The following is a 25,658-nucleotide window of genomic DNA, read 5'->3' as shown; positions in this document are numbered from 1 at the left end:
AACCTTCTAGTTTTGGTAGCATCTTATTTGTGGATGCAGCACTGAAATGTGAATTATTAAAATACAGGGCATCATCAATATATCTAAACGTGAAATTTAAGAATTATATGCATGATACTTTTCGTTTTGTCTTTAAAAAGCTTTCGTGTGAATTCTGCATTATACGAATACAAAACAAGTTGGCCAGTACAATAAAAATCCATTTGAATACCGTCTGTTTGCTAAAATATCAACATGAAAAGTTTGTGCAGAAAAAGAAAAATCAAAAGTTTGATATTATTGCCAAATTGTAATGACTGTGATCGAAGATTTTAGAATTTTAGGAATCTACATCTAATTAACCGAACAGGTGGTATATGTCACCACACTTTTATTGAAGGTCAATTTTTACTGTAGAGCAAATTTTGAAAGATGTGGTGTTGTTGAATATCGAGACGAGCCTGCTTTGTATCGCTCTTTATTTACATTTTTCTTTTAAAGTTTAGATATCCAAAATAAAGGAGGGTTTCATCGTCCTTTTTATGTTAATGCCGAAGAAGAAGAGTCGGATTTGTGATTTTCTAATATCTTCTCATTCGTAAATGATGTAGGTATATAACTGTGATTCCAATATTTGCTGTTGTTCTCAGGTTCTATTGCTAGGCAATTCAAATACTAATCTTTCTCTGTTGAAACAGTGTAAGAAACTATGAAGTTTTGTATGCGCTTCTGAATGCAAGAATTAACAACGTTAGTTCTCTCAGATTTCGTGTCCAGTGCTTGTACTTAAATAGTCTTCAATTGAATTCTTCAGTAATCTGAATTAAGCTTCTTTGGATATATTTTTATCTTTAAGAATGAGTCTTTTTGAAACTCATTAGTTTTTGATTAAATTAAAACAAGTTCTGTGATTTCCTTAGGCGAGATTCTTTTTCCAATATAAACAATGTATTATTCAGTGTGCGTACTCTATATTCATTCCAATCCACTTCAGTTTGTAACTTTTCTTGTAGTTCCTCGTCCGAAGGATACGGACAAAACTATAAAAAAAAAAGTAAAAATACACAACACACCATTAAAACAACATATAAAAAATCATTCCTTCTACTCTTATATTGTATGCTACTTTATAAATTGGAGAGTAAATATTACAGTTTATAACTTGTTGATTCCATCACCAATGAAGAAAATCATCAAATATATCATACCGGATAAAACTATCAGAAAACAATCAATTTACGACTTGATACAATAAATTTGTTTTTAGTTTTTACTGAACAACAAGGCAAAAGATGCCTCGTGTATAGTAGGGTGCATTTAACCTCCCCGCGAATTTGATAAACTGGCATCGTAAGAAACTTTCCCTGTAACACTTTCACATCGGACTTTTTCCAGTCTCAATATCTCTCTATGCATTATATAGCGAAGAAACTAAGTCTTCAACATCAATAAGATGTTAACATTTGATAGCACCCTAATGGTTGATTTCTATGATTTTTACTAGTGTTGTTGTGTTACAGTGTTGTTATCGTTTATGCGTATACATGTCAAACTTTCGGTAACTATAAATATACTTCAAAATCATATCATGTTTTACGCAGACATAGAATCTACGGTTAAAACAATCCCCAACTTCACGTCGCTTAAAATGATAGCAGATACCTAGGGGTAATGAAAACCACAAGTCGAACAGACAACACAATAACCAACAATAAAACGAGGAAAAGACAAATAAAACAAACGTTATTGCACTTACATATTTTACGAGTTTGCTTCTAAATCGTTCCGTCATATTTTCCTTGAAGAAATATTTGTCTATAAAAATAACATCAGCTCCACCACTAAATACACTAAAACTTTGTCTCTGTTCTGTTCGTTTATCAACCATTATATCATCCAGACCCTGTTAATTCAATGGAAAATATAAATTTTGGGCCTCATAGTTCAAAAAGATATTACTTTTGTGTATTTAGAATAACGAGATGTGGTATCCACCAGAGTCCAAATGACGTTTTTAAAACGATCAAATATCTCTTTTTAGAGCCTTTCTTAAAATCAAGAAATATTTTACAATTAAGGGCTTCTAATCATATTTTTTTTTGTCCAATGAGTGCCACTGACGTAACGCGTTTCTGGAGTACAAAAATTATAACTTTGGTACTCTAGATGAATATGTTGTATCGCGTTTTATAAGAGAAAAATTTAATTTAATCCAATAAATTTGTTAAAGTTGCTCAATTATAAAATTTTCAATAAATGAAGACCGTGCTGTAATATCCGAAAAAAAACAGTGCTCATAACATTGTTGTGTCTTTGGTTTATTTACGACGATATAATTCCATCGTGTTGAACACTGCCAAATATTGAATGGAATAGAAACCTATGAGATCGCCCTCTTACGTACCTATTACTATAAGCTAGCGTCATATGGCTTAGTTGTGTAAACTCAATCTGGCTGTTCATGTAGGACTCAGTATTATAATATCTTCCGAGCATGGTAACTTAACATTGATTTAAAACTGTTGGTCTTTAATATGAATACCTATAATTTCTTGTAAGAGCACATTTTAACAGAAGTTAACCCTTAAACAATATTTTAAGTATTAAAGCATCAGTCATACGAAACTCAGTGACACAATAATCCAATGTTCCGCAATACGTTTTGCTGTTAGTAACCAAATAAGTCTCACTCTTAAGATTTTTTTCATTTGTTGACTTACAAAAATTTGGCCATTCGTGATTGTATGAACATGGACAATATCTGTATTTGCATCCTCTGTGCGTTTTCCATCAGCCTTAAATTAAAAGAGAAGAAAATATTAAAATATAACTCTACAAATTGGTTAATGAAAGAATATAATTGGCCAAGAGAGACAACTCTTGTTTAAATATTGGCATTAATTATTGACGTATTGCTTCAGTACAGACGTATATATGATCATATATTCACTTAATGCGAGAAAACTTGGCTTAAATTTCATATATTCTGACATCTATTTTAAAGAGAACTAAAGATGTGTATTTTAAAAAAGAACTACAATTGAATTTGTGTATTTGGAATAAGAACTACAGTTGTGTATTTGGAATCAGAACTATAATTCTTTGTTTTTTAAGGAGAACTACAGTTGTGTTTTCGGAATGAAAACTACATTTATGTATTATGAATTAGAACTACTGTTGTTTTTTAATGAAACTACAGTTGTGTATTTTGAATGAAAACTACAGTTGGTATTTTGAATGAGAACAACAGTTGTGTATATGGAATGATAACTACAGTTGTATATTTTAAATGGTAACTACTTCTGTATATCTCAAATGGGAACTACTGTTGTGAATTACAGTTGTTGTATTTTAAAAATAATCTGTTTACCTTACTACGACCTCTTTCCCAGAAGTGTTGATGACCTTTAACATCATTATCGTCATTTTCATGGATACTTTTTGACCCTAAAGAAGAAATGATAGTTGAGGATACTTGGTAATGTGGTCATATATATATAGATTCTACCACTGCATCGAGTGTGATACGATATTTATCCACTCGAGACAGTTAAATTTTCAAATTTAAAACGCGAGGCTCGCCGAGCTTTTTAAATATTTAAAATTTAACTGTCGAGAGTGGATAAATATCGTATTACACGAGATTTTGTGGAAGAATCTGTTTCTCTAATGATTTTCAAACAATATGCAGGCAAACTTATTCCTTCTTTTTGAATGACCTGCAAAAAGATGTGTTCTTTCTATGTGACGTCATCAGGCATGGTCGCCTTTTTTCATGCCGTCACAATAGGAAATTCAGAGGAAAGCAAGAAAATTCGACGTCATAATCGGATTTTAACCAATGAAGAACTGAGATCAAACGAACCACACGTTGATTAAATATTTTTTATACAATGGGTGCAGAAAGGGATAAATTGACGAAGAATTAGAGAAATATATATATATATATATATAAAACGTCTGAATAATAGTCAACGATTTTTCCCACGAGGGCGCTGGATCGTTACGAGTAACGATACACGTACACAATAAATAAATTATATAAACGCCTAAAAAGTGTACACAACAACACCAATAACAAAAAAAGGAACTATAAATGTAATTATTTATAAATATTTCGGATAACAGATATCCTTCATCAGTAAATATGATTGTGATGTTGAATGAATCATATATCAGTCTACTTAGATTAAACTATACCAATCTTGAAATTTATACAATAAAAATGTCAAACCGAACATCAGGTAAGACGCTTGCACAATTCTAAATATGTGTTAAACACGACATAGGTTATATGACTAATTACAACAGAGAGTTCAAATATATGCTTTAAATAAAAATAAAAATGTGCGATATGAACTAGCACAATTCTAAAGCTTTAACGGTGACGACAGTTATGATGTTACAAGAACGATTGCGTCAATAAGAATTCCAAATAAACAGCACTGAACGATCTAAATTTGTAAATATTTCAAATTTGACAACGGTAGAGTAGTTGCAACAGAGTCTGCGTATTTAAACATCGCAAACAAACGGCCGTTAAAATATAATAATAAATTTTGACTAAGGTTAACTAGTTGAACGTGGCTTGGTACTTTTACATCCCTCAAAAAATTAAGCAATTTAAATTGGTATATTCAACAGATTTATTTTAGAGATGATTAAGGTAAAGAAATAGAAACAGAGACTGTAATAAAAAGTAATATTACCCAAATGTGAAGCATTGCATGGAGTCGAACTACATCTTTTCATTTATCCCATTTGGTGCCAAAGTTGTTAATTTTCTTATCCAAAATCTTTCCCGAGTGAGTCTTTCCTCCCTAGACCAAGCAGAGTTGTGGTCAATGATTGTAATGGTCAGTCGATTGAGATCTGCCTTAGTGTGGCCAGGGGATCTCAAATGTCGACTGAGAGGGAGGTCTGGCTTGCATTGGTAGTCGCTACGATGACCGTTCATTCGTTTGTGAAACGGCTGTTCTGACTCGCCCAAAAGCCTTAAAGACTTGCTGGTGAGAGCTGATTTATCCTCTCAAGCAGGCTCTTCGTCAGTGGGCTCTTGCAAGGGTTGCGGAAACAAACGATGTCTGACTTGCAAACAAATACTGGTTACCCAGACTTTTAACAGTCACTCCACTGGTACAGAATACACCATATTTTGCAATGTTAATTGCAAGACTACAAATGTTGTGTATCTCCTACAGTGTAAATGTGGTAAACAGTATGTTGGCGAGTCAGAACAGCCGTTTCACAAACGAATGAACGGTCATCGTAGCGACTACCAATGCAAGCCAGACCTCCCTCTCAGTCGACATTTGAGATCCCCTGGCCACACTAAGGCAGATCTCAATCGACTGACCATTACAATCATTGACCACAACTCTGCTTGGTCTAGGGAGGAAAGACTCACTCGGGAAAGATTTTGGATAAGAAAATTAACAACTTTGGCACCAAATGGGATAAATGAAAAGATGTAGTTCGACTCCATGCAATGCTTCACATTTGGGTAATATTACTTTTTATTACAGTCTCTGTTTCTATTTCTTTACCTTAATCATCTCTAAAATAAATCTGTTGAATATACCAATTTAAATTGCTTAATTTTTTGAGGGATGTAAAAGTACCAAGCCACGTTCAACTAGTTAACCTTAGTCAAAATTTATTATTATATTTTAACGGCCGTTTGTTTGCGATGTTTAAATACGCAGACTCTGTTGCAACTACTCTACCGTTGTCAAATTTGAAATATTTACAAATTTAGATCGTTCAGTGCTGTTTATTTGGAATTCTTATTGACGCAATCGTTCTTGTAACATCATAACTGTCGTCACCGTTAAAGCTTTAGAATTGTGCTAGTTCATATCGCACATTTTTATTTTTATTTAAAGCATATATTTGAACTCTCTGTTGTAATTAGTCATATAACCTATGTCGTGTTTAACACATATTTAGAATTGTGCAAGCGTCTTACCTGATGTTCGGTTTGACATTTTTATTGTATAAATTTCAAGATTGGTATAGTTTAATCTAAGTAGACTGATATATGATTCATTCAACATCACAATCATATTTACTGATGAAGGATATCTGTTATCCGAAATATTTATAAATAATTACATTTATAGTTCCTTTTTTTGTTATTGGTGTTGTTGTGTACACTTTTTAGGCGTTTATATATATATATATATATATATATATATATATATATATATATATATATATATATATATATCAACGTAAAATTATAGTACTTAAGAATTGAATGCTTCTTTTAAGTAATTTTATTGGGATGTAAAAGCGTTGATGTGATGTAATTATATATGAATAAACAAAATTCATGAACATGTGTATCACCTTACGTCACCTGTATATGTCGCATATCATAAATACTGCTCTCATTTTAATATCATTAAATTTATAAATTCCGTGTTTAAACAATATCAAAATACTTTTTCCAATTAACAAAACACCAAAATAAGAGCAAAGAAAAAAAAAATTTAAAACATACTGTCACCTAACTGCAGGTTATTGACTGTTGATTCAACACCAGTCAGCCATGATGAGATACTTTCTGTAGACGTTGCTGACCGTAACGGTTCAAAGTGAGGAGGAGTTGTTCGTTTTAAAAGCTGATCTTGTATGCTGTGAAATGAGTATTTGTTATTTTCAGTTTCATGGTTTTGTTTATCTGACATCGTTTGGAGAAGGTCTGGCGAATCTTTGGCGCATTCTGGGTGTCTGTCTGACGGATGGATAAATTTCTTTGGTTGTCCCAGTTTTTCTTCTACAACATTTGGATCAATTTCTACATTTAATCTTACTGGTATATGGATATCATTAAGCATCTGTCTTCTCGTAAGCAGACTTTGAGTTTCTTGCTTCTTTTTCTTGTCTGTTAAATGTGGTACTGGTTCTAAAATTAATATCACGTTTCATGAGATTTTCACTCCATTAACGCTTAGAAAACTTAAAATTATTCAAATATTCTCTATGAGATGTTATGCGTTGCTTTTATTCATGTTTTTACCTTTCAGAATCACAAAGGAACGCTTTCAAATATATTGGCTTTACAAAGGGAACAAATTAAAATGATCTTTACAATATGTAAAGAATTTTAGAAAAAAGGAAAAAGGAGATATACTAGTAATTAAAAAAACTTATAAAAAAGGAAATTGTTGGTTTTTATCAAGACTCCGATTTATTGAATAAAATGTGGAATTCAAAGAAAATCCATAATTATGAAATTATTAATCGATACCCTAAAACATGACCCATAATTGTTTACTTTTTACACATTGTGACTTGGATGGAGAGTTGTCTCATTGGCAATCATACCACATCTTCTTATTTCTACATTCTAACCTTTCATACATTTAACGCACAACGAACCATTCTGCTATTTTGAGCTAACAGTTTGTATATATGTTGTATAATGCTATTTTTCTACATTTAAATAATTTCCTTTTTTTCAGATTTAAAAATAATAAGTTGATGTTTTTTAACGTCCAGTAGCAAATTTTTAAAGAATATTTAGCGTTAGAACAATGAATTGGTCATGTAAAAAAAAAAGTCGTCCCAGTAATTATGATTGCTGAGGGATAGTAACATATGAGAACCATACCCTATAGACGCACCTTGTCTCACTCCGTCTTGGTATCCATAGCAGGATATGACTACCATAATGACGCTCCTTTCTCACTGCGTCTTGATATCCATATCAGGAAATGATTATCCTATAGACGCACCTAGTCTCACTCCGTCTTGATATCCATAGAAAAAATGTTTACCATATTGCGCACATTGTCTAGCTCTATCTGGATAGCCAAAGCAAGATATGCTTACCCTATAGACGCTTCCGTCTGTTTTCGCTATCAAATTTGTCTGTTGTATATCTGACAAGATTTTGGCCTTCTAACGAGTTTGTTTTGAGTGAATTGATGACATTTGTACAGAAAATGAAAATTATTACTTCATAAATTTGGAGCGTCCGTAGCGCTTTTCTGAATTTACCTTATTCGGGAACAAACGCTAGAGCCAAAAAGTTTGAAAGAATAGGATGTATAAGTACATAGGATGTATAAGTACATAGGATATATAAGTACATAGGATGTATAAGTACATAGAATGTATAAATGCATAGGATGTATAAATACATAGGATGTATAAGTACATAGAATGTATAAGTACATAGGATGTATAAATACATAGGATGTATAAGTATATAGGATGTATAAGTACATATAATGTATAAGTACATAGGATGTATAAATACATAGGATGTATAAGTATATAGGATGTATAAGTACATATAATGTATAAGTACATAGGATGTATAAGTACATAGGATGTATAAGTACATAGGATACGTGAGGGACTATATGACCAGAAATAGTATGTTAGGTCATAGAAATAAAATGTATGATGAACACTTGGTCAAAATATAAAACGTTTTGAATCAACAAAACAAGATATTTGCTCTCCTGTTAGGCCATTGTAGTTATAATGCCCCAAACGTTTTATGTATTTGGTTTCTCATTGTGCATGAGGATGGTTATTCCATTATACCTTTTGTACACACTCAGATGTCGTCCATAAATATTTTACTTGCTTCATCAATCCCGTTTTGGAGTATACATTGAATAATTAATATAAATATATGTGTGTAAACATACCTTTACGGTTACTGTTTAAAGGAACTATCCGCTTTAAACGCTTGTAAATGAAAACGCTACCCTAAAATGAAGTGACACCTAAGTAATTATTTCCCACGAACACATATAAATAATACTAGAATACACCCGCGACTGAATTGCAGTACCAATACCTTATTTTCAGCCTGGATTTTTAGTATTCGTATTGTCATCTGATAAAGTCATGCTGACTGTAAGCTGCACAGTTTTCTCAGCTTTCAGAATCTTTCTGTTTGAATCCGTCCTGTTATTTTAATTTTTTTAACTAATTAACCAAAATAAATAGTGATATTGAGGTGGAAGAAAACATACTTGTTAAATAGTGTACTATAGTGTAACATGGAAATAAAACAACTACTGGAAGAATTCCAGGTTCTCCTGATAGAGGAGGGATTTACAGAAGGTAACAGGTAACAACCGGAAACTACATGTGACATATAGGTGTCGGACCACCAATTCACTCCCTCCAATTTAGAACGTATGTAAAAGTAGCCCTACTCTGACACAAACTAGTGCTTTTGATGTCATTGTTTACTTAAAATAACCAACACATTTTCAGAAATGAAACTTTTGGTGAAAGAGAAATATATGTAGACCATTTTGAGCCAAAATTTACTTGTCAAAGAGTTTGCATTAAAAATTGAGGATATATGCATACCATAGTATACTAATTTAAGATTTCCAGGAAACCAGGTGTTATTTTTAGTAGTACTTGGCTTACGAAATGCAGTTCTTTCTTATATGACTTTAAACATGGGTTGACAATTGGTGATACATGTACAATTCAGGCTATACCTGGTTTCTATGAAGTTAAACTTAAGGTAAAATATTAAGAAAGCTGTGAAAATTGCAAAATTTGATTGAATAGATAGGGATTTTGAATTGGTGGTCTGACACCTATACTATTGGTATCGGTATCGTATTCGACCCGGAACTTGTTAAATATTAGTAATATTATTATGTCGAAAGCAAAAGGGCCTGGATTGGTGTAATTTTTAAACAACACCATTGTACTTTATTAGTTATATATAAAGTTGAATTTTTTTATTCGTCGTTTTTACGTCATGCCGGCTAACAAATTGGAGCTCGTTGGTTTAGTAGTATAGATGAGGCAGCTTCTGTCTGATGAGTATCCGAAGTTTATTGGTTTTAACAAGTGGATTTTGCATATTAGTTTTACTTGTCGGCCGCAATTTACTGTATAATTATTTTTATATACATATATATTTAAAAGTTTCTCACATTCTCATACGAGATCATGTGACAGGTAGTTTTATCGCCGCCATGTTTCCTGGGCCATGGTTTACAGACCAAAATCTACCTTTCTACATTTAAGATCTTTTAAGCATATCAATTTTACAAACGTTGACAACAAAAACTGTTAATAATTGAAATAATTCAATTAAGATATCGTGCATACAAGTAAAATAGTGATATGGTTATGACAATGTTAATCATCTAATCCTTATCAGTAGACTAACAAAGTGCCAAGTTTATAAAAGAACATACAATAAAAATCAGTACAAAGACTACTTAACTATTTTGACCTTAATGTTCCATATATAGGGTATGGATTGAATGCATAAAAGAAAAAAAAACATCACAGGAGATACTACACATAATCATTCGTCTTTTAGGGGGTGTATTGTGGTTTTGTTGTTGTTGGTGTTGTCTCATTGGTGTTTAAAGTCGCAACTCCTTGTATTGAAGGATGTATATGTGCATCAAAGGAAGACTGGTTACCTCACCATAAATTTATATAATAATACATTCATTTTTGACTCTTGATTTTTTTTTAAATGAGAGTTTTTATCTATTTAATATTTTTTTAAACAAAAGGTTGTTTTCTGTGTACGACATAATACTACTATTATATATAAGGGGAATCATTGTGTTTATGGGCCTAAGGTGTTGGCAAACGTATGAAGCTCAAAGTCACTTAACAACAACTTCACGGCGATTTAAAGGTATCTGTACTAATTTCAAGTACGTGTTCATCAGAAGCAAGATCGAAATAGGAGAATTAGAAACTTTAACAATGAACATGTGTTTTGAATGCACATTACCAGACTTAATTTGATCAAATTGTATGGCTGCTGACACTCATCACTCTACTACTGATAAATACAAATTTGGTTTAGATTTTACTTACTGTAAATAGTTTCTAGACGTTTTACCTTTTATCCCCAAACCGGAATGTTCCTCGAAGAAGCTCGTACGAAGAAAAGAAGCATTTTTTTCAATAAACAATGAAGCATTAAAAAAGGGAGGGAATACCAAGGGGGCAATTTAAAACTCAAGTCTAGAAAATCAGACAACACCATGACAAATATAAAACAACGAAAAGACAAACAGCAGTCCCCCGGGGTCGAAGTTAGCTGTTCTGAAGGGGTCAACAGTTCCTTCTCCACTAGACTGACAATCGTTGTGCTACTCCAACAAGATAACAAATAACATCAACCGTTACAGAGTGACCTGCTATGGAGTAGGCTTTTCTCTATGTTGGTACTTTGGAGATAGATATGTAAATTTTAATCTGTAATTAATATATACATTTGGTGATAACATACCGTTTTGACAAGAATCAGCCAAGGAAAATATCTGGTATCATCAGTTAACATGTCACCTTTCCTACAAAATAATCAACTTTCTTCAGTGGTTTAACATTTTCGTTTAAGGCACAATTAAGGATTTTTAGATTGATAAATTGTCTGCATAAAATGTGGTTTAAATTCCAATTATCTTTACATAAATAATTGAAAAAGACGGGGTTGGTTGATTTTGCTGTGAGTTTTAAAACTTTTTTTTTAATGTAAAATTCAAAAGTTAACGGAAGAAAATAAAATATATGCAAGGAAGGAGCTAGACAATTATAAGTTGTTTTTAATGTGAACGAATGTTTCATTTTTTTTTTATATAATCAGAAGATGTCATAAGCATTGCAATGTTTATAACTTTAAATGATGAAATTAATTTTCATCGTTGATCCAATTATAATAAATGTCAAAATCAATCTACCATTTGCTGAAGCGTGTTGTAGTCATAGTTTTGAAATGTGAAAATCTAGACGGATGTTATTGGAGTAAATAGAGTGCATATATAAAACTGATACATGCAAATATTTAAATATTTCAATTGAATTTGGTGTATTAATTGATAACATAAAAATCCCTACACTCACTTTACAAGACGTAAATTTAGGCGACATTAGTTTACCGATGTTCACATCTCTTCAGTCGATTAGGAAGGGACAAATCCAGGTAACAAACAAAAGGGAATCGCATGAACTCCTAAAAGAGCGACACCGGATGCTTCGACAGATATTAGCGTTTTATTACGGTTTTTCAAAAGTCACAATAAGACTTTCAATATAGAGCAATGGTTAAAACATAATTACAAGTTCAAGACGGGATCAAGCACCGATTTTAGCATAATTTTTTGACAGATTTCGATGACGCTTCATATATGCGTTGAAGGACACATATTGGTTATGGTAGTAACGTATTGCATACTTTATTTAACAAATACTGTCATAGTTTACCAAGCAGCCTCCAGTCATTGTAAAATACAAAACTATGCAAACATTAAGAAACCAGAGACAAAACTATACAAACGTTAAGAAACCAGAGCCAAATCTATCTATTAGATAACTTCGCAGGAAATAATATATGAATAAGTCCAATAATTCGAATGAACGGCATAGCAGTTTTGATAAACATTAAAACTGATAGAGAAAAGTAAAGTATTACACATAAGACCATATTCACAACCATGCAATTGGTAATCTTAACATACTCCTAAATTCATTAACTAACTTGAAATATTGAGTTTTAACTTTCTCTGTGTTTTCTTCCAACTTCTCGATTGGAAATCCTTTCATATAAGGTAAGTGTCTGAAAAGAAAGAAATCAAGGCTTATAATATCATACAGACGAATATTATTAAGAGAGGATATCCACAACTAGAATAAGGCCGCTTCTCAATCACGTAACAGAATGACATTTAACGCTGTCACTTATGAAGTTCAAATTCTGAAGATGATCATCTTTTTCAATATAAAACATAACAATACAATTGTCGTATAATTAGTAAACGAATAATACCATAATGATGTCACAGTGTATCTCAACTGTGTATTACCCTTTAAATGGCGTTTGATTATTTGTGTCGTTGGTTTGCTGTCTCATTGACGTAACCTCTCCTTTTATATCAAAAAGAATTATAAAAATTATGATTTTATTATTTATTCGAATGTCAGACAAAATGGTGGTTGCATCCTGTTCGTGGTTATTTGTATTTTATCACCTAAGAAAAAGTTTCCACAAAGTAGCAATAACATCGTGTTATCACTTCATTGTTAAAACTGTCATAAAAACTAAAGCAGTAGCAACATTACCTTACATGACCCTTGTTTAGATTCTTTTTTTGTCATGACCATCAGTTCGGATTTTACCCCTGCTTTTGATAGACGAAGATATTTAGCTTAACCTGATGCATATATGAGAAGTAATATGCATATAGGAACTCGAATTAATCATGTTATCAATATTGATATAAACTTTTCACCTGAGAAACTGTTTCTGTTCTGAATCTAAAACACAAAGTCCTCCCCCTAACATAAATATTCGCCGGAAATGTTTTTTCTTCAGTGATAACAATTCTGTTGGTTCCTTAGTAATGACAGTACATTCTCGATGAGTATCATCTACAATGGCCTTTTCCTACAATTGAGCCATTTTTTAAAAATGTGACATTAAGATAAAACATATTTATATAAAAAAAGTGCCACTGTTATATATATAAAAGTTGATGTACAATAAGGCATTTAAAACATTGTGAAATTAGTGGTAAGTTCATTTTTTTTATCAGTAAGCTATGTTTGGAGAAATCTCCTCCCGGCAAAATGCTCTGGTTTATCTTACATAGAACTAAATGTTAGAAACTAATTTTCGAGGTATCTAATTAAAATATCGATCAATCAGTTTTTTTCTGCCATGAAATTGTCAGTTCGTTTTCGACTTATGCGTTTGACTATCCCTTTGGTATCTTCCGCATCCTTTTTGAGATGGTAAATAAACTAAATGAAGCATATATCGAAGTGTGCATGTACTTAAAATCTTAATGCTTACCCCAAATTCATCACCTTTAACGATAGATTGACCAAGTTTGGGTTTTCCATCAGAAGTTTCGTAAATAAGCTCAAACACTGAAACAAAATCAAACTCAAAGAGATTTCAAAAGGCTAAAAATAGGCCCAAAGTTAAATCATTTTTGCAATTCAGATTGAATAAATGTATCTACATGAATTGCTTCAACTACAACATGATTATTCCAACCCTTTAAGTTTTTAAGTGATAAAAATGCCTATAAACGGATTGGAAGCTGGACAAAAAAGAGACTTGAATGTTTTGTATTTGAAATTTGTCTAAAGTATCAAATTCGATCTAAGAATTTAAGTAGTGTCGAGTAACAATATAAAATTGAAATATATGATTAAAACTGTGTTTGTTAATTATTACTTACTTTCACCCGAAAGAACAAAATAACTAGCTGATGGTGGATGACCTTGACGAAGTATTATTCTCCTACCTCCAAAACTGAAACATATGATCAACATTGCCTTTCTAAACATGTACTGTTTATAAAAGAATATTTTGAATTAATAATGCTCAAAATGAAGTAGGAATTGTCCTGAAAAGCAAGCACGTCTTTATTTGTTTACCATAGCAACACATAATATACGTATACAGATTAACCAATACATCAAATTAGTAGGTTCTGTAAAGTTTGAAAACCAGGATGAAGAGCAATAACCTTGGACCGCCACTTGAAAGAGGTATGATGGAGATGGACAGAAAAATGGCTTTGTAACAGATAACCTAAGCCTTTTCAAAGAGTTGTTGCATGGGTTTAACCCGTGGTAGTTTATTTCCCTTTTATCACTTTTGATAAACTGACACAGTAAGCAATAATATCTATATACTCTGAAAATAAGCCGTATTTATTTGTGTTCTTGTCACATTTTAATCACATTACAGTACACATGCAGGACTGACCTGACCTTCGATTAGGGGACGACCATTTGATGGTTAGGCGTTTGGGGTTGGGGTTGGGGTTGGGAGGAAAGGGGGAGAGAGGGAAGGAATTTTTGTTACTGACAGAATATTCATTTTCACCATGAGTGAGGCTCGTTTTTTTTTTTGCGCGAAAATTTATGTTCACTTGTACACATTTATTTCCTGCATTTTGTTGAATTCATTATTCATTTTCATTCTGTTTTATACAAGGTTATATTTTTTTAGTTGAAACTAGACCAGAATATTCATTTACAAAATCATCTTGCTAATAATAAACAGATGTGGTATGACTTCAACGAGACAACTATTCATAAAGCCCAAAGACAAAAATGTGAACAATTACAGGTCACCTCACGGTCCGTACCATATAGGTATAGTAAGCTATAAAAGGTATGACTATAGTGAAACTATTCAATGATCATTATTTAGGTGTACGGGTTTAATGCATTGTGTAAATGTTTAGCCGATATCTGCTTTGATTATAAACCTGTGTATACAGTTTTAAGGACAGGAATCTGTACTGTCTCTGGCAGCGGTGTCGGCGTTACCGCAGAGTTTATGGTTTTGTTTAAAAAAAAATGTTTCTTTTTGGTTTCCATTCATCGCTTATGACAGAGTTTATAAAAAAAATCGTATATATTATCTCATAAAAATTACTCATGTGTATGCATATTTGATGATTTTCTAGCTTCCTGTGTGGAATTTGATGAACAAAGCTTATGCATACGGTAATGCCTAATACCATGAAATGATATTTGAACAAAAACAAAACAGATATCGATTTGAAACATGTAATCCCATCGATACAATGTAAAAAAAGTAAAATATTATATAAATAACACATAGCTGAGAGGGTGATAAAACAGATTGTTACCCCGAGAAAACACTGTCAACTGAGAAGAGCCAAGGTTGACAATGTCTTTTCGAGGGATAACAATCTGCTCTATCACCCTCTTAGATATGTGTTAAGTAATTTATTATACTGAATGTTCTGTTATTACTGTCGATTAAATTTCAAATTCTTGTACATAACAACCATTCGTATTTAATAAAGCGCACACTTGATCAAGCGTCTCCGTGAAGGGTAATAGAGTATGTGCCATAGGATAGCGTCGTATTAATAAAGCGCACATTTGATCAAGGGTCTCCGTGAAGGGTAATAGAGTATTTATCATAGAATAGAGAAAATTAACACCCTCGTATAAGCCAATCAAAATATTGCATTTTTACGTGAAGTATAATAATATAATTTATTTCATTTGATTATATAACACAATCCCTTTCTATCCTACCACCTCCCCCCACATCCCCGGTAGCTATACTGCCATCTTTAATTGCAATGATCGGTATAGATTTTTTTTAAATTAGCAAATTTTGATAAAGAAAAGCAATATGATTGTAGAACGTTTTATTTAAATTAAACAATTCTAATATTTATCTAAAGAAAAAAATCTTTATCAAAAACAGAATATCTCTATTACAAAGATTTGAATACTTTTATTCTAAAGGGGAGTAAACTTCGTTGTTTTCTTTTTTAATGATAGATTGCACTCTAAAATTATCTATTTTGTGATGCATCAAGAAGACGACGGTGACCACATGTTTATATTCATTTTCGAAAAAGTATTCAAAAAGAAATATATTCTCGTATCTATTTTCAAAGCCATATCATTCAGCTCTTTCGCGCCTCATCTAATAGTATTTTTTCACTGTATAATCTGAACAAACTATTACAACTTTTTTCAAACTATTGCTTGAAAACGTACTTAAAGTAACAAATATTTTATCACATTTTTTTAAATAGCACAATTCAAAACTACATTTTACCAAGTAAAAATGTATCATTTTATTTTTATACCACAAAACTGCGACCAAAAAGATGAGAAACCAAAATGATGTAGTACATTATCAAACAATTCAGAATGTTCTATGCACTTTGCTTGATAGCGGTTAAAACTTACACAGCCTACATTCAATACGCCAGTCAGTCATTTTTAAACAATAGTAAAGAGGATATAAGCTTTGTACGAACAGTCTTAATACCAAATAAAAACTGACCTTTCATATTCTCCGAATTTAGCAATTTCCCTCTGCATTCTGAACGGATACTGGGCTATATCTTTAATGTTTCCCAATGCTATCTGTGCCTTAAATAAATAATTGTCTACCATTATATAGTACTCAAGTTACTAAACTCAATAATACTTCCATTACCGTTCCTTTTTGGATTTTTGTTTAATTAGCAGTTTGTTTACAATCTCTCAATACACTTAACATTACTGATGTAATTGAAATATACAGATAAATGATATTGGTTTCAATGCATCAATGGTACAATTTATGGAATGGGTACCTGTGGGAATTTAGGTATTACTGTTTGACTAGTTTTCTTTTTGTTTTTTAGTTTTAAGATCTATAAACAGCCACATCATTACGGCTGTTTATGCATTGTCATGCCGCATATAAATCTTCCATTTGTTCTAAATATGACCATATCAAAAGTTTCACTTCAACAAAACCCAAGGTGACCTTTGACAATCGATAGTGTCATTACAATGCACCAGAAAAGAGAAATTGATGGACATGAAATATTGATACACAAAATGCTCTTCTGATTCAAATACGTGTTTGAACAATCTTACAATTCAAAAGTAATTTCATTTATTTATGTAAAATACTATTTTGACAAAGGTTAGTATTAGAATACTATTTATTTATTTATATGCGATGATTGCATGTTTCAGAAAAGTAGGCCACAGCATAGGTGATTGATATATATCAATATTTAAACAACACTTAGTCAAGGGTTTAAACAAGCTCTCAAATGATGCTTTGTCACATAAATATGATATTATTAACACATGTCTCACAAAATATAGTCAAACGTCAGTATTATAAAAGTAAATCAAGTTTTATTGAAAACGTATACAATGCACATGCACTCAAAGAAAAATATCAAGTTCTCAAGATATATCTTGCAGAGTAATAATAAAGCGACAACTTTCTTTCTTTCATTTTGTACCTTAGAACAAGATAGAGAATATTTCTGAATTAATCAGCCAGTCTATGTTTATATTATACTTATTCTTGTTGACATATCGTGGGAATTAAATTAAGTGATGATGTCAACAAATTGTATAACTACTTGAAATTAGATGCAAATTTAATCAAAAGAATCACCATTTATAATCCACTATACAAAATTTGCCATTATTATAAAATTATGAAGCAACTCGTACAAATGTAGTTATAAGGATTAGGCTTCTCTCCATGAATACGGAAGTTATTGGACTATCTACTCTGTTGAGTCCAGTGAAGGACCACAATGATATGATACGCTAGCCTCAGTGCGGAACGTTTTAGAGTAAGAGTTATATTGTATACTTTTGACTGATACTGCAGTGATCAAGAAATTTAAAGATCAGACTCAACGTATAAGTCTAATTAATGATACAATGACAAACATTATTCCTTCAGAACCCTGTCTCACATATATGTTAAGCTTCCTCGGGTTTCTTTCTTATTGAAGTAAACCCATGTGTAGACACCTGCCTATTGTTGAAGACTGTGTATTGCCCTCGGGATGTTGTTGGGATTCTGTCTCCTTTTATTCATAGCCACATCTTAGTTTATAATAAGACACTGATTACTGAAAATGTACACACATCTATGAATAGTTGCCTATGATTTTTTGGGGAACAAAATACACGGTAAATAGGAAAAAATTAAGAACGAGCGCTTCGCTTTATTCATGATGATTATGAAAATTCTTATGAAGCACGCCTGTAGATTTCAAACCTTCCTTCACTAAAAACTCGTAGAATGCAAACCATTGCCTTGGAGATCTTTAAAGTTTTAAACCAAACATGTTAATTGTTTATTCAAAACTTGTGTTATAAAAAGACCAATACATATAATTTCAGGTATGTGAGCACTGCTTGCCCTTACCAAGAACCATAACTTATGGTAAAATGTCTTTTAGATTTGAGGCAGAACAAGGTTGACATTCTCTCCGAAATGAGGCCAGAACTATGACGTTTTTTTTTGTATTTAGTAATTATATAATTTACTTATTTGGAAAGGGGTGAGGCAAATATGTAATCGCACCCAATGCATGCCGTTCTATCTAAGGCAGCCTTTTTTGCTCTGCATTTTTGCTGTGCAAGTATTTTTGTTTTATATTTCAGTGATTACTGGCATCCTCAGTCGGTGCACATAGAGGCGCTTGTCACATGGCCATTGACTGTGGAGGTTCAGAAAACAAGTATGCTTTCATTAATTTGCATGCTCTTTTATTTTTGTTTTGCATGAAACTGAATAATGTTTATGTGATAAACGGTTGAAGAGTTGACCAGAGCTCATGTTAGGATTGTTATTGTGTATTCATATAGATCGACTTTAAACTTACTTACTTAATATATCCATTTAGACTTTGGGTGTATTGCTTCAAGTGACAGTAATATTTCAAATTGATGTGTTTAGTAAAAACAGAAAAACTCTTTCATTGATTGGCCTTTCAACGTGCTTGAACATACACACATGCAAGAAACACACTTCTTATTGCTGTTCATGATGTTAAGATATGGTAGTTACCTATGTCGGTCTTTCCTTTCTCACACGACACACCCACATAAACACACTTCTTAATGCTGTTTATGATGTTAAGATATGGTAGTTACCTATGTCGGTCTTTCCTTTCTAACACGACACACCCACATAAACACACAGAGGAAGAGAGAATATTCCCTCAAACGATATAGGCATTGATAGAAATAGAGGAAACATAACGGTCTGTGTCACAAAAATAAATAAAATATTCAAACATTTTTATCGAGGATTTAAATTTAATGCCACATCTCTTGGCTTGCAATTTGATCATACATTGTCTTAGTTCATTGCTAATCCCTTAATCCCCGACGCAATTTAACAACGGGATGTTTGCCTATTATAATGCTATACAATACCCTAAATACTTCTTCTTCCGTTCGCTGGTGTGGTGATTTCATCAGTATTCTTCGTGTTTCCTTTGAAATTCTAACCTGAAAATCATATAAAAGTTAGTTAGTACTCATAAATGCAAACTTGTTTGGTTTGACGCAACCGGGGTTTGAACAAAAGACCTACCGCTTTCGAGGCGAGCATGCTACCACGAGAACACCGAGGCTGTGTCGAAACATGATTACGCGGCACTATATTGGAGGTACTATAGTATACCATACAATGATGATTCAACTTTTGATTGGATGTATTAAAGTATACTGATACAATGATAAGTCGACACTAGATTGGAGGTATCATATTATACCAATACAATAAAAAGTCGACACTATTATGATGTATTATCGTAAACCGATACAATGTAAGTCGACTCTGAATTTGAGGTACTATAGTGTACAATACTATGATAACTCAACTCTAGATTGGATGTATTAAAGAATACTAATACAATGATAAGTCGACACTAAATTTGAGGTACTATATCATACCAATGCAATGAAAAGTCGACACTATAATTATGTTTTATTGTAAACCGATACAATGATCAATCGACACTAAATTGGATGTAACCTATTGTATACTGATACATTTAAAAGTCGACACTAAAATGGAGATGTTATAGTTAACCGTTAAAACGATAAGTCGTCTACATATAGTTGGATGTATTTTATCATACCGATACAGTGAAAATTCGACACTATTATGAGGTATCATTATAAAACGATATACTGATTAGTCGACTCTACATCGGAGGTACTATAGTGTACCGATACATTGAAAAGTCGACACTTTTGGGAGGTATCATTATTAAACGATATACTGATTAGCCGATTCTACATTGGAGGTACTATAGTGTACCGATATATTGAAAAGTCGACATTTTCAGGATGTATCATTGTAAAGCGATACACTGATGAGTTGACTCTACATTGGATGTACTATAGTGTATCGATACAATGAAAAGTCGACACTATTATGAGGTATCAGGTAAAGCGATACACTGATAAGTTGACTGTACATTGGAGGTACTGTAGTTTACCGATACAATGAAAAGTCGACAATTTTATGGGGTTTGTAAAAGGATACAGTGATAAGTCGACTGTATATTGGAGGTACTATAGTAAACTGATACAGCTATAAGTAGACACTAGATTGGATGTATTATGGTAAGCTGACAGTAAGATTTACCAACTTTTTATTGGATGATGATGATGGATGGCTGCTAAACGTCCAGCGGCCAATTAATGTTAATGTAATTTGAATTTTTACCCTGCTTTGTACTAGACCGTCATGCTAAGTCTGATTTTAACGTGCTATTACAGTCCACAGGAAGACATGTCACCCTACCCGGACACAGTATTCTAATTTCTGACTCCGAGCAGACCGGTCTTTGTTCCTACTCCTTTATGCCGCGTGCTTTGTGGAGAAGCAGCAAATACTAATTAATAATAATAATAAGTCTTTGGTTTGACCAGGCCGGGGTTTGCACCCTCGACCTCCTGTACTCGAGGCGAACACGCTAACACGAGACCACCGAGGCGGTACTATTAATAAGATGTTATACAGTATACAGATTCAATGATAAGTCGACACTATATATCATATTAGCGTAAGCCGATAATATGATAAGTCGACACTATATATCATATAAGGGTAAACCGATAGTATGATAAGTCGACACTATATCTCATATCAGGGTAAACCGATAGTATGATAAGTCGACACTATATCTCATATTAGGATGAGCCGATATATTGATAAGTCAGCACTATATCTCACATCAGGGTAAGTCGATAGTATGATAAGTCGACACTATATTTCATATTAGGGTAAGTCGATATTATGATAAGTCGACGCTATAAATCGTATAAAGGGTAAACCGATAGTATGGTTAGTCGACACTTTATATCGTATTAAGGTGAGCCGATATATTGATAAGTCAGCACTATATCTCACATTGGGATAAGCCGATAGTATGATAAGTCGACACTATATCTCATATTAGGGTTAGTCGATAGTATGATAAGTCGACATTATAAATCGTATTAGGGTAAGCCGATATTATGATAAGTCGACACTATATGTCATATTAGGGTAGGCCGATAGTATGATAAGTCGACACTATACATCATATTAGGGTAAGCCGATAGTATAATAAGTCGACACTATATCTCATTTTAGAGTAAACCGATAGTATGATAAGTCGACACTATATATCATATTAGGGTTAGCCGATAGTATGATAAGTCGACACTGTACATCATATTATGGTCAGCCGATAGTATGATAAGTCGACACTGTATCTCATATCAGGGTCAGCCGATAGTATGATAAGTCGACACTATATCTCATATTAGGGTAAGCTGATAGTATAAGTCGACACTATATATTGCATTATGGTAAGTTGATAATATGAATAGTCGACACTAAGTTGGAGGTATTACATTTAATCAATTGTATGAAATGCGACACTTTACTTGCGATATTTTTACTAGATTATGTCGTCATTGATTCAGTTAGTGTTGGTACTTTGACTTACCGCGGTTTTGGCTTTGTATGAGGATTTGTCAAACATAAGATCCACTGTTTCATAATCTGATGTTCTCAATTGCATTTCAGTGTACAGCCGTTTTGCTTCTTGTATAGTATCCTTTGAACTGAAATGAATATTTTGTAACAATTGTGAATTCGAGAAAACTGTCGTCTTGAAAAAATGATAGAAACACATGTGATTAGAAAATTTTATTTGGATGAAAAATAAATAATTATACCTACCGTTTAAAGTGTAAAATTTGGACAGCTACTACAACCTCCATACACATTTTTAGTGTTCTCTTCCTTTTTTGTTTCACTTGATGTAAAGTTGACATTTTTCCTTCTCTTTCCTTTTCCAGAATAATATTTGATATAATGATTGTTGTCTAAAGGCAACATGGAATATTAAGTAATATCTCCCACGTATTACGGCAACATGAAGTTAAAAGGTATATATTATATTCAATATAAGTGTCATTTTTCAAATTTATGTTTATATAATATTTCTTCGTTAATTGCATCTTAATTTTATAGCTATCAACTGGATTTTTCTCGGATGACTTCGTTTCATTCAAATTCATAAGCAAAAAATGTGAAGCTTTATGGCCATTTAAAAGGGAAAAAAAACGTAATTTGTTAAACACTTAAGGAAAACATATTTAATCTTATTATAAAGTTGTACATATAGATGGATACCATTCGTTTAAAGTGGAAAATAATATTTTTTGTTACTTGTAATGGAATGTTAATTCCGTCTTATACCTGAATTATAAACTGAGTTCTTCATAAAAGTGACATTTTTACTTTAATTTCGAATTCAGGTTATTAAATAAAAAATACACATTAGATATTGATACAGTGAATACGCTTTTTGAACACATATATGTCCACTAAATATTTTTGAGGGTTTTTTGTGTTGTTGGGTTGCTGTCTCTTGAAGTATATTCCATATCCCCCTTTATACATAACATTTGAATTGGTTAAATACATTTAATAATAATCTGATGGATGATGCAGGCAGATAAACAATGATAACAATGCATGTATTTAATTTCTTTTTTTTTAAATTTAATTCATTTCCTGGGAAGAATTCGCTTGACATTTTACCGATGATTATGTAACCAGACTTTTCGCAAATCCAGAAAACGAAGTATCAAATTCTATATAGTATATTCTATTTAAACAATAGAAAATAAACTGTTGAAACTATAGAAAACAAATATTGGGTTCATGTTTCTTCGATTTTCGAAAATAATTTTACTGTATGCATACTTCATAACATTTTGTGGATGGCCACAAAATCAAAATCTGTATGACAAATAAAAAAATGACTGATAAAAATCCTACTGCTTCTGTTTTTTAATTTCATTCAAATGATTAAAAATGAAAATACAAAGTGAGCACAGAATTGAACTCATTTGCAGTTAAAAAGACTTAAACATTATATCAATCATAATTACTGTTGATACCATCAGATATTAAACTATTTTATCTAATATATAAACAAAATTCTTAATTGTTTTACTTTTGCATTGAATTAGAAAAAAACTAAATGAATTACTATTGTTGCTGTTTTAAATCAATACAAAAAACCAACAAGTTGCACAAATCGTCGTGCTAGGCATACCCCACTCGAAATTCAAAGTTTCGATAGCGGGAAGAAGGTTTCTGACAAATATACAACTAAAGTGGTCACCATACTATCTTGTTCTATCTGGAAAAAAGTTGTAAAAAGTAAAAAATAACAAAAATACCGAACTCCACGAAAAATTCAAAACGGAAAGTCCTTTATCAAATGGCAAAATCAAAAGTTTGAACACAACAAACGAATGGAAAACTCATTCTTTACGTCTGAATAATGTTTTATTTTAAAATAATTGCAACAGTTTTTATTTAAAAAACATCTTAAGGTTGACCTACCTCAATAGATAAAACGCTGTCCACCGTAGACAAATAATTACTTTTCTTACAGCTAATTGGAATTTTTTGTTCCGGAAATGTTGGGTGTAATAATTGTCCACTGCTTTCTTTCTCGATTTTGCAATTTGAATCAATTTCGCTTTTATCTCCAAATATGTTTTGCTCTTGGTCAACTCAGTCAGATTTCTTGGTGAATCTTCAGGTTGGGTGCTGGATGAATTTTCGCTCTGTTCCTCCAAAGTGTCCAGGGGGTTTTGAAAGCTGTCTTTCCAGGGTGATGAAGTTTCAACTAATGTTTTTTTATTTTTCCGGTGCCTTGTGATACTCTTTAGATAATACGGGCTGTAGGAAAATGGCTTCGATTGATCAACATCATTCTTGTTGGACATTATCAATGTTGCCATTGTACACTTTATCAAATAATTATCCAAATAATTTTCAAAGTTGATGTTTTGTTGAATAATTTGCCTGTGCTTTAGTTCCGGAGGTTAGTAATTGTAACTTATATTATGTTCTGCAGATAAAGAAGCTAATTTACCGTGCATTTTAACTCGACAATAGTTACTTAAAACCCACAGTCGTTTATGATTTCGTTTTCGTTTTTCCTTCGTTACAAATGAATGTAATTAAAACAATTGTTAACCAAAGGTATTGTAATGAAATACCAATGTGGGGCCACAAAAGGAATTTTCTCATTTAAAAGACAGAAATGTTTTTTTATGGTCATTAAAAATTCATTTGGCTCTAAGAACTTTCAAAATTCAACGAGTTTAAAGTACAAAATAAAAAAGACTTATCTCAGCTAACTTATTATGAATATATTATCACCCGTGTTGACTTTTTTAATTAGGTACATAAGACATGAAATTATATAAACAGAACATATCTTAAAGGTTCACTTTTCATGTGAATCGAAGTGTATTTTATAAAAGATAAGATCGCCTATCAGGTAACGTCAATTAAAAATGTCAAGTTCACCTTTTTAATCTCGTGAAAAAGTTTTAGCAAAATACTTCTTTAATTTGTAAATGCCTCACGATTACATGCAAAGAAAACATAAATCGTGGTGAAAGATCTTTAAATTATCTCATTAATAATTAACAAAGAGAAGCACGAATGACAACTGTTTCACATGATACTATTTTATTGATATTGTTTAATATAAAGTGCAAAATGATTTTTATGAACTTTATCTGATGTGTCAGTGTTTTTTTAATTTCATTTTTTTTTAAATAATTAACACGAACCCACAAATTTACAAATGGTTTTTATGATATTATGTGCGTTTCGAGGAGCATATGAACTTTGATTTAAGATTGCACTCCATTGTTACTTTGAAATTCCATAGTGTTACCATGAGAAGGTTATTTCTGACGTAAATGTTCACTATAAGATGCAGAACCTTCTTGCCTTTTATTTTTGTTGTAATCAATCAGAATTTTACTGTATGTGTTAATTAATA

The 25,658-nt window shown here is 32.0% G+C and overlaps 1 protein-coding gene across 2 annotated transcripts; it reads right to left on the bottom strand.

Moving 5' to 3' along the window:
* Nucleotides 1-208: 208 nt before the first annotated feature.
* LOC127731662 (uncharacterized) lies at nt 209-24,796 on the bottom strand. 2 transcript variants are annotated; one of them, XM_052240465.1, is made up of 15 exons: nt 24,197-24,796; nt 22,281-22,398; nt 19,708-19,782; nt 16,802-16,890; nt 14,190-14,263; nt 13,796-13,872; nt 13,233-13,387; nt 12,482-12,559; nt 11,237-11,297; nt 8,649-8,709; nt 6,485-6,889; nt 3,350-3,426; nt 2,700-2,774; nt 1,736-1,882; nt 209-1,019 (listed from the first exon to the last, which is right to left on the bottom strand). In XM_052240465.1, the coding sequence occupies exons 1-15, from the start codon at nt 24,598-24,600 to the stop codon at nt 873-875; spliced, it is 2,043 nt and encodes a 680-aa protein (XP_052096425.1). In that variant the 5' UTR covers nt 24,601-24,796; the 3' UTR covers nt 209-872. The 2 variants fall into 2 exon arrangements, with proteins under 2 accessions (XP_052096425.1, XP_052096508.1); XM_052240548.1 differs by lacking the exon at nt 24,197-24,796 and adding an exon at nt 22,517-22,647.
* Between the last annotated feature and the right edge of the window lie 862 nt (nt 24,797-25,658).

This window comes from Mytilus californianus, unplaced genomic scaffold (genome assembly GCF_021869535.1).
Source record: "Mytilus californianus isolate M0D057914Y unplaced genomic scaffold, xbMytCali1.0.p SCAF_1, whole genome shotgun sequence".
Lineage (NCBI taxonomy): Eukaryota > Metazoa > Mollusca > Bivalvia > Mytilida > Mytilidae > Mytilus > Mytilus californianus.
This window is presented reverse-complemented; position numbering and strand designations above follow the sequence as displayed.

Bases quoted from the DNA above. Each gene is read 5' to 3' on its own strand.
- LOC127731662 (XM_052240465.1), bottom strand. From the start codon at position 24,600: ATGGCAACATTGATAATGTCCAACAAGAATGATGTTGATCAATCGAAG. The intron at 14,264-16,801 runs GTCAGTTTTTAT...CATATGTTTCAG, and splicing joins AAATTCGGAGAATATGAAAG to TTTTGGAGGTAGGAGAATAA. The intron at 6,890-8,648 runs GTATGTTTACAC...TATTAATTTTAG, and splicing joins TTTAAACAGTAACCGTAAAG to AACCAGTACCACATTTAACA.